General features: G+C 34.5%; 1 protein-coding gene across 1 annotated transcript in view; it reads right to left on the minus strand.

Moving 5' to 3' along the window:
• Positions 1-3,219: 3,219 nt before the first annotated feature.
• Positions 3,220-13,292, minus strand: part of LOC145675708 (oxytocin receptor-like) — a 431,243-nt gene continuing 421,170 nt past the window's right edge. The window contains exon 4 of the mRNA XM_081746323.1: positions 3,220-7,661. Within this exon, the coding sequence (XP_081602449.1) occupies positions 7,249-7,661 (413 nt within the window). The 3' untranslated portion in view covers positions 3,220-7,248. The remainder of the gene's footprint in view (positions 7,662-13,292) is intronic.

The following is a 13,292-nucleotide window of genomic DNA, read 5'->3' on the forward strand; positions in this document are numbered from 1 at the left end:
CGAACGTTTTGTTTAAATAATTATTTAAATAACGAACGTTTTATTTGAATATTTATTTAAATAACGAAAGTTTTGTTCCAATAATATACTTGAATAACGAACGTTTTGTTCGAATGAGTATTTGAATAACGAACGTTTTGTTCGAATGAGTATTTGAATAACGAACGCTTTGTTCCAATAATTATTTAAATAACGAACGTTTTGTTCCAATCATTATTTAAATAATGAACGTTTTGTTCGAATAACGAGCGTTTTGTCCGAATAATTATTTGAATAACGAGCGTTTCGTTCGTATAATTATTTGAATAACGAACATTTTGTTCTCATAATTACCGTATTTGAATAACGAATGTTTTGTTCGTCAAATTATTTGAATAAGGAACACATTGATCGAATAACGAACATTTGTTTGGAAAATTAATTGAACATAAAATAATTGTTTCATTAAACAAGTAATTGTAAGAATTATCTTTGCAATAGAGACCGTTACAATAATGGGAATAAAATTAATATAATAATTGTCACAACACTAGCAATAATAATGCTCTAGAGTAGACAACCAGGTAAACACAGTTGTATGGCGAGTTTCATATCCACTATAAGGATCCTATTTGCACATAATATGAGTGATCATGCAATATGGAAAAAGATGTGTTTTGAGTAAGTTTATTATTCATTGAATATAAACATTACAGTGGCATTAATACAATAATAAAAAAAGTGAAGACGTATACATATATACAGTTGGAAATTAACTTGACGTAATAAAAATATGTAATTATATGGGGAACAAGGCCGTATTCAGAAGGATAATAACGGAGCAGAGTGGAGCAGTGATACAGTGATCATATTTCATACAAATGACTTCTCAGGCTATATGTTGTGCCTTGAGTCCTCTCACTTTCTGATTCGACCAATAACTTGAAACTCTCTTGTAACTTTTAAACCAACTAATAAATATCACTGACATTTTCTAACACGCAAATATCGCTAGAAAAAAAAAACATTATTTGGCATTCTCTTCAATACCACTAGATTAACAGGGTAGTCAACCGAACATAAAGTTTTGTAGCCAACCGAACATATAACACAAAAACATCAATATCACATTTTTAAAATCCAATGTTACAAACTGAGAACACTACAGTATCAAAAATATCCATAAATATCCCAATCTTGTAAGACTCTACAGCAGTTATAACGCAAGTGAGATGAATGCGTCCATGCATGTCGTAAGTATCTTTACTGTTGAATACTGTGACCATGACAAGACGTATATCTAACAAATAGGAACTAGGTTAGACAAGGTTGAAAATTTTACTCTCTTTAAAATGTATCATTCCAGAAAAAAATGCTTGGATAAGTATTACACACGAGACACATAGATAGTTTTCAATAAACGTGGAATATCATAATGCCATTTCTAGCAATTGGATATCTCAACCGTCTCCTGAGATATGATGAACACTGTTATAGTTTACAACACTGCTTAAAATTATATAATTGCGAGAACCTGTAAATTACAACTACCAAATCCTACTGTTGCAATGTTACAGAAACAGACAAAAGGAACATTCTGTTTAAACAATTGAAACATACAAGTGAGAAATACCTTGATCCAATCTAGTTTACAGCGCGTGTGTGTGTTGGTCAACCGACAATTCGCTGTCATTTACCCAACATTTCAACCTCGCATTGCCTATCTTATTACACTGAATTCAGGTTGCCGGTAATAATGTATATGATGTTTGATTGACTGTAGTATTTATAATTGTGGACAAAAAAAATGTTTCGAGATGACAATTCTGGGTACCCTGAGAATGATGATAATAGTCACTGGACTTAGAACCTTAGTGTGTCATAGCAGTGCGAGAGAGTGACTAAACGAAACATTCCCGAACCGCTGGAACGGTCGAAATGGTTCTGAGGAATGGCCAGCTCGATCTCCCGATTTGAACCAAAAACCTGGCTTTTTCTTATGGAGTGTATCAACAAAGTGCACTCAAAGGACAAAGTGTGTCAACATCATATACGCAATTTGGTCGAACTACGGGAAGCTATCACAGAAGAGTTCCACAAGATACCAGTACGGGCCTGTCAAGTTGCTTTGTGACAACGTTGCAGTTCGTCTCCAGGCAGGTATCGACTAGGGATGGCCACAAAGTTCCGGTTCCGGCGGAACCGGTTCTCGAAGATCCGGATTTTAGAACCGTTTCCAGAACCAGATCTTAGGAACCGGTTTCAGACCTGGATCCGAAAGCCCCCGAAGACCCGTAAAGGAGACACAAAGTTCACCCGCCCAGACCCGCTTGTGCCCCCAGAAAAAAAATTTTGGTCCACCAGTGGGTGTTTAGCCAAATGAGTTGGCCAGTTTGCCTGTTTAGCCAATGAGTTTGCCAGTTACCCAGTTTATTTAGCCAAATGAGACAAGCGGCCGCCGCCTGGGCGCCTGCCTGTCGCTTCCACCATTTCATCTAGCACACTGTTCACAGCCTGCCAGCAGCTCGGGTTTAGCGTAAGGATGGTCACAAAGTTTCGGTTCCTGGAGATCCGGTTTTCAGAACCGGTTCCAGACCTGGATCCGAAGAACCGGTTCTATACCTGGATCCGAAGAACCGGTTCCAGACCTGGATCCGAAGAACCAGTTTCGGAACCGGATCTTCTAGAACCGGATCCATTCAGACCCGAAAACCGGTTCCGCCAGGAACCGGTTCTGGCCATCCCTAGTATCGACTTGGAGAGTGCATTGGTAGACTATGCCGTGGAGAAAAGTGACTTAACATTGTCGTAAGGTAAGGTATGAGAGTAATGTATTTATATGTTCATTTTTTTAAGTTATGTTGCTAGTTTCTTTACCACAATATTTGAAACATCATAAATATAATTATGGGCAACCTTTGTATTTCATACAAAGAGATCCACAAATTTTGAGGAGTATGTCCTTTGAAAGAATACCAATGTTCTTCACAAATGTTATAATAGTGTTTAAATTCTTAAACATTTAAAACAAACACAAAACATTTGCTGTATAAACGAAACGTTACTACATCATTCACACGTAGATAAAAAAAAAACAGACATTCATAACTATTCTTTGTTCGAAAACAGAACGATATACAATGAGGATAGAGAGACAATTGAAATACTCAAGTATTAAATAGAAAAAGTTATAAATATTTAATTTAATGTTTATTATATAACAAGTATATGGAAGTAATACTTAAGTCAAACAAATTTAGAGACTTAAGAAAGAAAGAGAGAGAGAGAGAAACAGATAGACAGACAGACAGAGAGAGAGAGAAAGAGAGAGAGAGAGAGAGAGAGAGAGAGTATTGAAAATACCACAAAAAGTACAATGATACAAAAGAGTGTCAAGATCAGAATATCATTATATGCTCCACTGAACTACTTCACTTAGAGTTCGTCAGACTTAACTTGATCCATGTATTCCGCGCTGTTGCCGTGATATTGATATGGCCAAAAAAAACTAGAAATACTATTCTGACAACATCTCTCGTTATTTCTTTAATTTAATCTTTGGGATTGTCCATGAAAACGAGCATGTTCTTATTTGGTATGATGGCTATTAACTAGTGACGATACAAGTTTTAATTTTGTATCAGAGAAGGGGAAAACTTTACTTCATACAAGCAGAGACATCTTTTGGAATGGAGCTATTTTTGTATACCGAAAATAATAAGAATAACTAAAACTTTTTTGACCAGAGTATATGCACTTCACTTATTTATTAAAACTAAAATACAGTGTTACTGTTTTGGCAACTTAACGTTATCTTCATCAAACACTAAATCTACTTGACCTATATCACAATACAACATATCTCGGGGCAGAGGGCGGAGGGTATCAAACATTGCTCCTTCTCTAGAGTTGACACTGCTGTCAACTAATAACATCTACACGGCTACATCAGTCACATTTTTATTAAATTAGCTTGTTAAGCATGTGCTCTGACAAAACGCTACTTACTAGACCAATCAAATGGTTTTCATATAAGTGGTTCAAGTTAAGTCTCACAAACTATAGTACAGCCTGGAATTTTATTCTGTGTCGCTAACTTGTTAGTTTTTTTTTAAATATTTAATTATTTCTCATTTCAGACTTTACTTCAAAAATCTTCCTGCCTTGCCCTGAAATTATTTCCTTAGCATCACAAATTACAAGTAAGATTTCAAACGAGGATAAAAGTACATACAGTAATAAGAAAATCAAACAGATATAGATTTAAAGAATTAATTCACATCTTTTGTGAAACCAACTTTGACAAACATTATAACAATATTACTGTACAACTTTTACAGTAGCTCATTTGTAGTTAGAGGAATTTCCAATTAACTAGATGAGCTATAAACTTAAATTTTGTTTCAGAATCATTTCCAAAAATGAGTTAACCCAATTTTTCATTTCATCTCAAATGTCCTTAATACTTTCTTAGAGAGAGAAAATTATAACCTTGACTGAAAAATAAATTAATGAAGTTTTTCCTACGTTCTCCACTATTTTTCTTTCTAAACTTATAGACTAGAACGTAAATACAATAAAAAAACAATAAACATTTAGAAAATAAGCAAGATGGCATCTTGAAAATAATACTTAATATTACAGTGGTGGATCTAGAGGTAAAAACTGGGGGGAGGCAACCAGAGCCCAGACTATGATAGGTATATCATAAGTTTAGTATAAAATATATAAATAATAGCTTCCAAAATATATAAATAATAGCTTCAGTTATTTTTAACATTTAAAAAACTGGGGTTCGACGCCCCCGAACCCCAGTTCGATTCGAACCTACTTAATAAAGGGATTACTGTTGTGAATTGTTTTTCTTATAAGGAAAAAAATAAGAAACGATTTTAAACTTAATAATTTGATGGGAACTCAAATTTCTGACCCATACTAAAGCCCTTGAAAAAAAAAAGCATTTTATTCATTAATTAGCATTTTAAAGCATTGAGTGGTCTAGTTTCTAAAATTATGGGATTGTCTATTGTTACAAGAAATTAAAAGAAGTGGTGGCGAAAACATTTTAAGAGTCTTTTCACATCATAAGATTGTCAGAACAGTTCTAGTAGCACGTCGACAGAATATTCTAAATTATGCCAATTCCTCCTGTTATTTAAGAACACAATGAAATTCCATTGAAATTTGCTAAGACTATGATTACCAAATCGCTTAATTTTATGCAAAAATAAATTCTTCTAACGTACAATAATCCGTAGGAACACGCTTAGTGTGTCCTACGTTGGCTAGTTGTCGGCATATGGATGGGGATTGGTAAAAAAAAAAAATTAAAGTTAAGAAATACATTGACTGAACGTAGCTTAAATTGTAAAGGGTGTCCAATAAAGAACGAAACTTTAGAAATGGCCGCGTTTTCGGTTCTAGTAAGTTGGCAGCACTGAGCGTTAGTAGTCACGGAACGCTGAACAGCACATGATCATTTATCTGTAGAAGTAGGAATTGAGTGCTTCAAGTGCGAAGCAGCGTGTTATCATAGTGAAAACTTATTACAAATATGGTATGTGTAATTCCATTCCTACCTGCACAGAAAACAGATGACGATCATGTGTTAGTTGGTGTTCCGTGACTACTAACTACAAAGACAACAGATAGAAATCATGTAACATTCAGTGCTGCCAATTTACTAGAAAAGAAATGGCGGGCATTTCTTTATAGGAACATCCTTTATCATTTATCCAACAGTATCGACCTCGCACATTCTAATCATATTTTTACTTCTTTGTAACATTGGCAATTGAATTCGTGGACAAATTCTCTTCAAAGCGGCCAACGTTGGCAGATTGTTGGCCTACCATTTCCCACTGTTGGGCCTACTATCTCTTGCGTTATTAAAGTAATACATATATTGTAATACAAAATTAAAGATGCAGTATTGTTCAGCAGTATTATTCATTCATGGGAGAAAACACTAACAAATTCCCTTTGATTCGAAACACTTCTTGTTAATTACAAAGCATTTTTAAATATATATTCGTCATGTATTAGTTTCAATAATAATAATACTAACAATTATTCGCACTTACTGTGCAGGAGCAAAAATTTCTTATAATATACATATTTTCTTTCCTTTATACATATATATGAAAGATCTCCGATTTCCAATTCTTTAACAAGTTTTGAACATGTCTTTACACTACACTAAATTGAGTATAACACGAAAATGTTCCTTTGGATCGTTTAAGGTCGCCGGTGACAGAAAATTGTTCACTAAGTAAAATGTTTAGGAGATTTTTCCCCCCCACTTAACGTTACGAGGTGTATCACAATACATTAACGTCTTGAAACAGTACACTAGATGGCAGGCGGAGTCCGATTGCAACATTAAAGCAGTATGGCGGGAAATTTAAACATTAATCTGCCCACAATATAATATTAATTAGCCACTATTTTCGAGATTTCAGTGTACACTCATGTCCAAAATTATTGTCACATGTCTATAAATATGTTGTTGTAGGAATATAATTTCATAACGAATTCGCCCGGTATTTCTTATAATATTAGTATGTGTATAATTGGCAAAGACATGCGTGTGGCAAATTTCATGTGAAAAGAGCAGTAAATAAGAACAATAAAACGAAAATCAAACTTTCTTGTTCATTTATCAACATTTTGTTTTACTCATCATAATTTTCATATTTATAATTCTTTTCCTATGAAATTTACTACAACTATACATTTCCCGATTATACACATAGTATTAGTATTAAAAGTACCCTGCAAAGTCATTATCAAATTATATTGCCACAACAAGACAGTTATAGATATGCGAGAATCATTTTGGACATGAGTGTACATTATGAAATCCAGTCTTAACCTCCGTAACTCATAAAAGCGAATGGGTGAAATAAATAAAAGGATTTTTTAAAAATTATTATATGGATTATGGAAGGTTTTAATGTGACTAGTGGCTTTTGTGCCGTGATCTGGTGGACAATATTAATGGCTGTTGGTATCACTAGTATGCACAGATGGGTAATTTTCAGTAATTTACTAACGTTACTAATTGAAATTTTGTGAAGATCTTTGTGTGTCACTTCAAACTTTAAATTTCCTATCACACTGCATTAGTATCGCTAGCGGCTCTGCCAATCACCTTCGAGAGTAATTTGAGAAGTTTCTCAACACGCCTCGTACTTATTTTATTTTCAGTGTTGCCTATATTTTAGTTGACACAATGATAATTTCACTCTTTTGTGACCAAAGCCGATGTCAGTTGATTTTCTCGACGCTGCTTCTTTTTTGCTTTCGCTTCTCCCATTCCCTGAGTTCGACCCTCTCTTCCGCCTCCTGGTCTTTGGCCGACGGATGATTTACGGACGGATTTCTGTCTCGGCGCTTCTTCTTTGGCGAGGGCGTAATCTCCACCCACGTAGACTTGGCTCTGCCGTTACTCTTAGTCGACGTCATTACCGTAACGGCTGCTTTCGGGCCTCGACTGTCAGACATGGATGAGCTTCGAAGCACAGTGTTTCGGTCGAAGCCGCTGCTCCGCTTCTCTCGTCCTTGGCAGTTTACAACTTGAAGCAACAATTTTAACAGGTCACGGTTAAAGGTTAAGTAGATCCATGGGTTGACGCAGCTATTCAGACTGGCCAGCAGAGTCAGAATGGTGAACGTGGCTCCTGCAAAGACACAAAATATAACAATCAGCATTAGTCACTATGTTTCTGGATAGATTATACACATAATATTTATTTATACATATTCATGGGCATTAGAGGCATCTATAACCTAAAGACCTTCACGTAAGAGGGACTATATTCCTCGCCGAGCACATTATTCGGGAAAGGGGGAAGGAAGAAATGAATGAGCCTAAGATCTAAATATTCTGTACCATCCCAAAATTTTCCTAGTGTGAATGAAGAAAACTCAGGAATAACCTCACTCAGGACGCCTGACCTGAAAGAAATATTTATACCTTTGGACCAAGTGTTTCCACCGGGAATCGAAACCGGGATCGCTCGCTTCAAAGGTGAGAATGTTAGCGACTACGTTATGTGGGGCCACTATACATATTGTAGCAAATAAACCAGTGAATTTCATTTGCATTGTAAAACTACAATAAGCTTCTGTTGAAAAAAAAACCTTCGGAATTAAAGTTAGGGCAAGAGTTCTAGAAAATATGCACACATTATATTACAAAAGAAAGTAATAAAAATATAAGGAAAGATGTTCTTATCCAATACTGAAACCAGAATATACCTCCAAATTATTCAGATAAAATACTGAGACTCAAAGTGGTAAATGGAATATATTGTGGGTACGATGAACCTATATAAAAAATAAATAAAATGACATTTTCTTTTAAAAAAACTGCATTCTTTAAAAAATAACTCGAACTCTATCTGTTTTCAAGAAAATTACTTTTAAAAATATATTTATGCATGACTAAAATTAAAAGCATGGGAAGCGCTCTCACATAAAAGCCGTTTATATATTTTTCAATTCTCATGTAAATCAAGTCATTGTTTATGAGAATGCTCCTCATGCTTTTCTTTTTAGTTATGCATAAATAGATGTTTAAAAAACAAAGCATGGGGAGTGTTCTCATTACAATCAATTTACAAATTTTTTAATTTTCATGTAAGTCAAGTTATTGTTTATGAAAGTGCTCCCCATGCTTTTATTTTTAGTCATGCATAAATAGATTTTTTTTTATAAAAAGAAAACATTGGGAGCGCTATTATACACAACCAATTTATAAATCCTTCAATTCTCATGGAAATCAAGTGATTGTTTATGAGAATGCTACCCATGCTTTTCTTTTTCGTCAGGCATAAATAGTTCTTTTAAAAAAGAAAACATGAGGAGAGCTTTCATATACAATCAATTTACAAATTCTTGAATTCTCACGTAAGTCAAGTGATTGTTTATGAGAATGCTCCCCACGCTTTTCTTTTTCGTCAGGCATAAATAGTTATTTTAAAAAAGAAAACATTGGGAGCGCTATCATACTCAATCAATTTATAAATTCTTCAATTCTCATGGAAATCAAGTGATTGGTTATGAGAATGCTCCCCATGCTTTTCTTTTTCGTCAGGCATAAATAGTTCTTTTACAAAAGAAAGCATGAGGAGAGCTTTCATATACAATCAATTTACAAATTCTTGAATTCTCACGTAAGCCAAATGATTGTTTATGAGAGCGCTCCCCATGCTTTTTTTAAGTCATACATAATCAGAAATTTTTTTTAATGCAGCTCTTTGAGAACAGAATTATTTATTACTTTTTAGTTTTGATTTAGTGATTTATTTTGTTTATTAATTTCTTTAAATAAAGTATGTTTTAAAAAGTATTTACTTTATTTATTCTTTTTATCAAAAGTGTTATTAGAAATCGTGAAAAACTTGAAGCTTTTTGACGTTAAATTGATAGAACGTCCAAGCATCCATCGGAAGAACAAAGCGTCCTACGGGTAGTACGTACAGAAATTGTGAAAATGGATAGTTTCTCGTACTGGCAGCAGAATGTAATTGAGCTTCGATATAGGAGACATACATACATGGCTTCGCGTGGCGTAGTGGCTAACACTCTCGCCTTCGGTGCGAGCAGTCCCGGGTTGGTTTCCCGGTGGGGGCACTCGGTCGAAAAAATGTAAAAAGATTTTTTTTAGGTTAGCCACCCTGAATGAGGTTTTACTGGGTTTTTCTCATTCACACCAGGCAAATGCCGGGGTGGTACCTAACTTTAAGACCCCAGGCCGATTCCCGAATCGTTTCATCCTTCCCTTTCCCAGGATAGTGTGCTCGCCGAGGGACATCATCCCTCAAAACGTGACATAGCTACCGAAATCTCAAAAATTTAAATCCTAAATACTCATAAGCAAAACTTAATAAAAAGGCATAGGTTAGTGCTTAAGCATACTAGCCTCGAGATCGGGATATTCCTGGATCCAATCCAATGACCTCTTATTCTGTCAAAAACTTTTCAGGATTTCCTGTGAATTCTATGTGCGGGTCGGATAGGACGTTTCAAGGGGTCACATCTAGCCCGCGAGCCATAGTTTGCCCATCACTGTACTAAGTGAAGAATATCTACCTAATGTACTAATTGATGTGTAATTAGTAAGCCTAAGTCTTTTTCCTTTTAGTATATTAGGTAACTTAACTTCTTCCTTTACTTCGTAACAAAAAAAAAAAAAAACGCTAATTTCCCTGAATATCCGCCACTGCTTTATGATTTTTTACTTTATTTTACAAAGAAGATTGTTAAAGAGGATACGTATATACAACAACCTACATTAATATACTCGACTTCCAATTGGATAAAATTCATTCAACAACGATTTAAAACGAAATACGCGTAAACACATTTTATAAACCAGCACAGAAACAAAACACGAGAATATTGTTTCTCTATATCATATATTTTTGAGGGTGGTGATGGTTATTTGGCGAATAAGAGAAGTGGAAGCAAAAATAATAATAAGTTTAACTCACAAGAGAACGCCACTTAGTTCTTTGTGAAAACAAAAGACTGTCCTTCTACTTCTGAGAAGAAAGAAGAATAACAGAAACAGTTGAAGCCTCAAAATTAGATTACAAATAGAACAACTAACTTTGAGCTTTCCAGTTGGTGCCTTTAAACTTTATCTGTTCTTTTAGACAAAAAAGAGAGAGGGAAAAAAGAAATATAAATCAATAAAACTCACAACTAGTGAGAAAAGAAGTACAGTATTGTTTAATAAAATCTCACCTTTCTGTTTTTTCTTTTTTCTTTTCTTTTTTCTTTTTCTTTTCCTTTTTTTTTTTTTTAGAAAAAAGCTTTGAATTCTTACTCATAAGCAAACTTAATAAAAGGCGTAGATTTGTCATAAGGCATACTACCCTCGAGATCGGGATATCCCGGGATCCAATTCGATGACCTCTTATCCTGTCAAAGGCTGTCATATATATATATATATATATATATATATATATATATATATATATATATATATATATATATGTGTGTGTGTGTGTGTGTGTGTGTGTGTGTGAAAGCGTTATTAGGAATAGGAAGAAAAGTTTGACAATAATTACGAATATCTATCTATCTATCTATCTATCTATCTATCTATCTATCTATCTATCTATCTATCTATCTATCTATCTATCTATCTATCTATCTATATCTATATATATATACAGGGTGTTTCAAAACAACACCTGACACCAAGATAAGACGAATACTATAGACTAACCTGGGTGCACAAATGCTTTCTTTCGAAGTTATAGGTTCCCGAAAACTTGAAAAACATGAAGTTTCCCAAAACTATGAGACCTACCGTAGTCGGGTCAAGACTTCTCTTAGAAACTAATATATGCGCTATCCAAAAATACATGTTTCAGAATCCTAAGGTACTCACGCAACATTTTTTGTAGAGGTTGTTTGGCTATGGGCATATAATTTGAAGTACTCACTAAGTACCTCTATAAAGATGGTTACAGAAGTATTGTAGGATATATCACAATAAGAAATCCAAAATAATCATTAAAAATATTTTTCCTTACTAGGTTTCCATTATTTTTTTATATTTTCTTTTCATCTGAGTTTTCGGCCCCCATGTGTTCCTCTTGAGACCTCCTACCAATCGTGACCCCCAGGTTAAGAAACTCCGCACTAAGCGAATACTGGGATGATACCTTTTAAATGTAGGTCCTGGTGAATTTACTTCCAATTTCTTTTTCCACTGTATCCTTCTACGCTTGTCTAATGGCTAGCGCTTGCGCTTTTGCCGTACGGGATCTCGAGTTCGATTGCCGGTGTGGGAGAATTTTAAAAATTTGAGCACATTCCAGTGATTAAGATTCTACCTCAAAGTAAAGGTTCACGTCTCATACAGGTTTGATGTTGGAAAGGGACGCAAAATTGCAAATCAACTGACTAATCAATGCCTTCTCATTGTTATTGTAGATTTATAAAGAGAAGGAGAATCTCGTAATCCACGTTAAATTAGCATGTACGCTTGTGTTTGGAAATTAGAGAAATTAATTAATTAATTAATTAATTAATTAATTAATTAATACAGTAAACGGTATCACGCGATTCAATTTTGCAGTAAGAATATCAACACATCCTTTTATTATAGCCAACCAACATTTCTTTGCTACTCTGCAGGTTGCATAGAAGCTAGGGAATTCTATATATTTTATAAATGAAGTAGATAGCCACTTTTCTACATATTCTTTTATTATAGGGGGCCGCGACGACTCAGCGGTAGATCGTTCACCTCTGATGTATGTGGTCTTTGGTTCGATCCCAGTTTGAGCCGAGTGAACTTTGTGGTGGACAAACACCGTGTGCGTTGGTTTTCTCGGGTTCTCCCATTTCCTACCACTTTATTAATTCCACAATTGCATTGATTTCTCATCATCACCGTCTTCTTTAGCCTAGTCGGCATAAACGTGGGACGTAAAACTGAAATATTTCACTGCATTTTGCTGTTTGATTCATTTATTTCTCCGATTTTCCCTTTTGAACCGTACTATTTCTACCAGTATAACAAGTGTTAGTGCAATATTGCAGTGAATGTCGTGACGTTGAGCCTCACATCGGTTTTAATACTTTCAGTTTGGCTACTTTCTAAAAGTGAAATGGTATTTACTTTTGTTATTTTCTAAAAGCGAGATGGGGTTTAGTTTTGCTACTTTCTAAAAGTGAGACGGAGCTTAAGTTTGCTACCTTCTAAAAATGAGATGGAGTTTAGTTGTTCTATTTTCTAAACTAGGGTGAAGTTTAGTTTTGCTACCTTCTAAAAATGAAATGGGGTTTAGTTTTGCTACCTTCTAAAAGTGAGATGGAATTTAGTTTTGCTACTTTCTAAAATAGAGATGGAACTTAGTTTAACTAATTTCTAAAACTGACATGGACCTTAGTTTTGCTACTTTCTAAAAGTGAGATGGAGGTTAATTTTGCTATATTCTAAATATGAGCTGGAGTTTAGTTGTGCTATTTTCTAAAACTAGGGTAGAGTTTAGTTTTGCTACCTTCTAAAAATGAGATGGGGTTTAGTTTTGCTACCTTCTAAAAGTGAGATGGAATTTAGATTTGCTACTTTCTAAAATAGAGATGGAACTTAGTTTAACTAATTTCTGAAACTGAGATGGACCTTAGTTTTGCTACTTTCTAAAAGTGAGATGCAGGTTAATTTTGCTATATTCTAAATATGAGCTGGAGTTTAGTTGTGCTATTTTCTAAAACTAGGGTGGAGTTTAGTTTTGCTACCTTCTAAAAATGAGATGGGGTTTAGTTTTGCTACTTTCAAAAAGTGA

The sequence above is a fragment of the Thermobia domestica genome, chromosome 18 (genome assembly GCF_964235325.1).
Source record: "Thermobia domestica chromosome 18, izTheDome1.hap1.1, whole genome shotgun sequence".
Classification (NCBI taxonomy): domain Eukaryota; kingdom Metazoa; phylum Arthropoda; class Insecta; order Zygentoma; family Lepismatidae; genus Thermobia; species Thermobia domestica.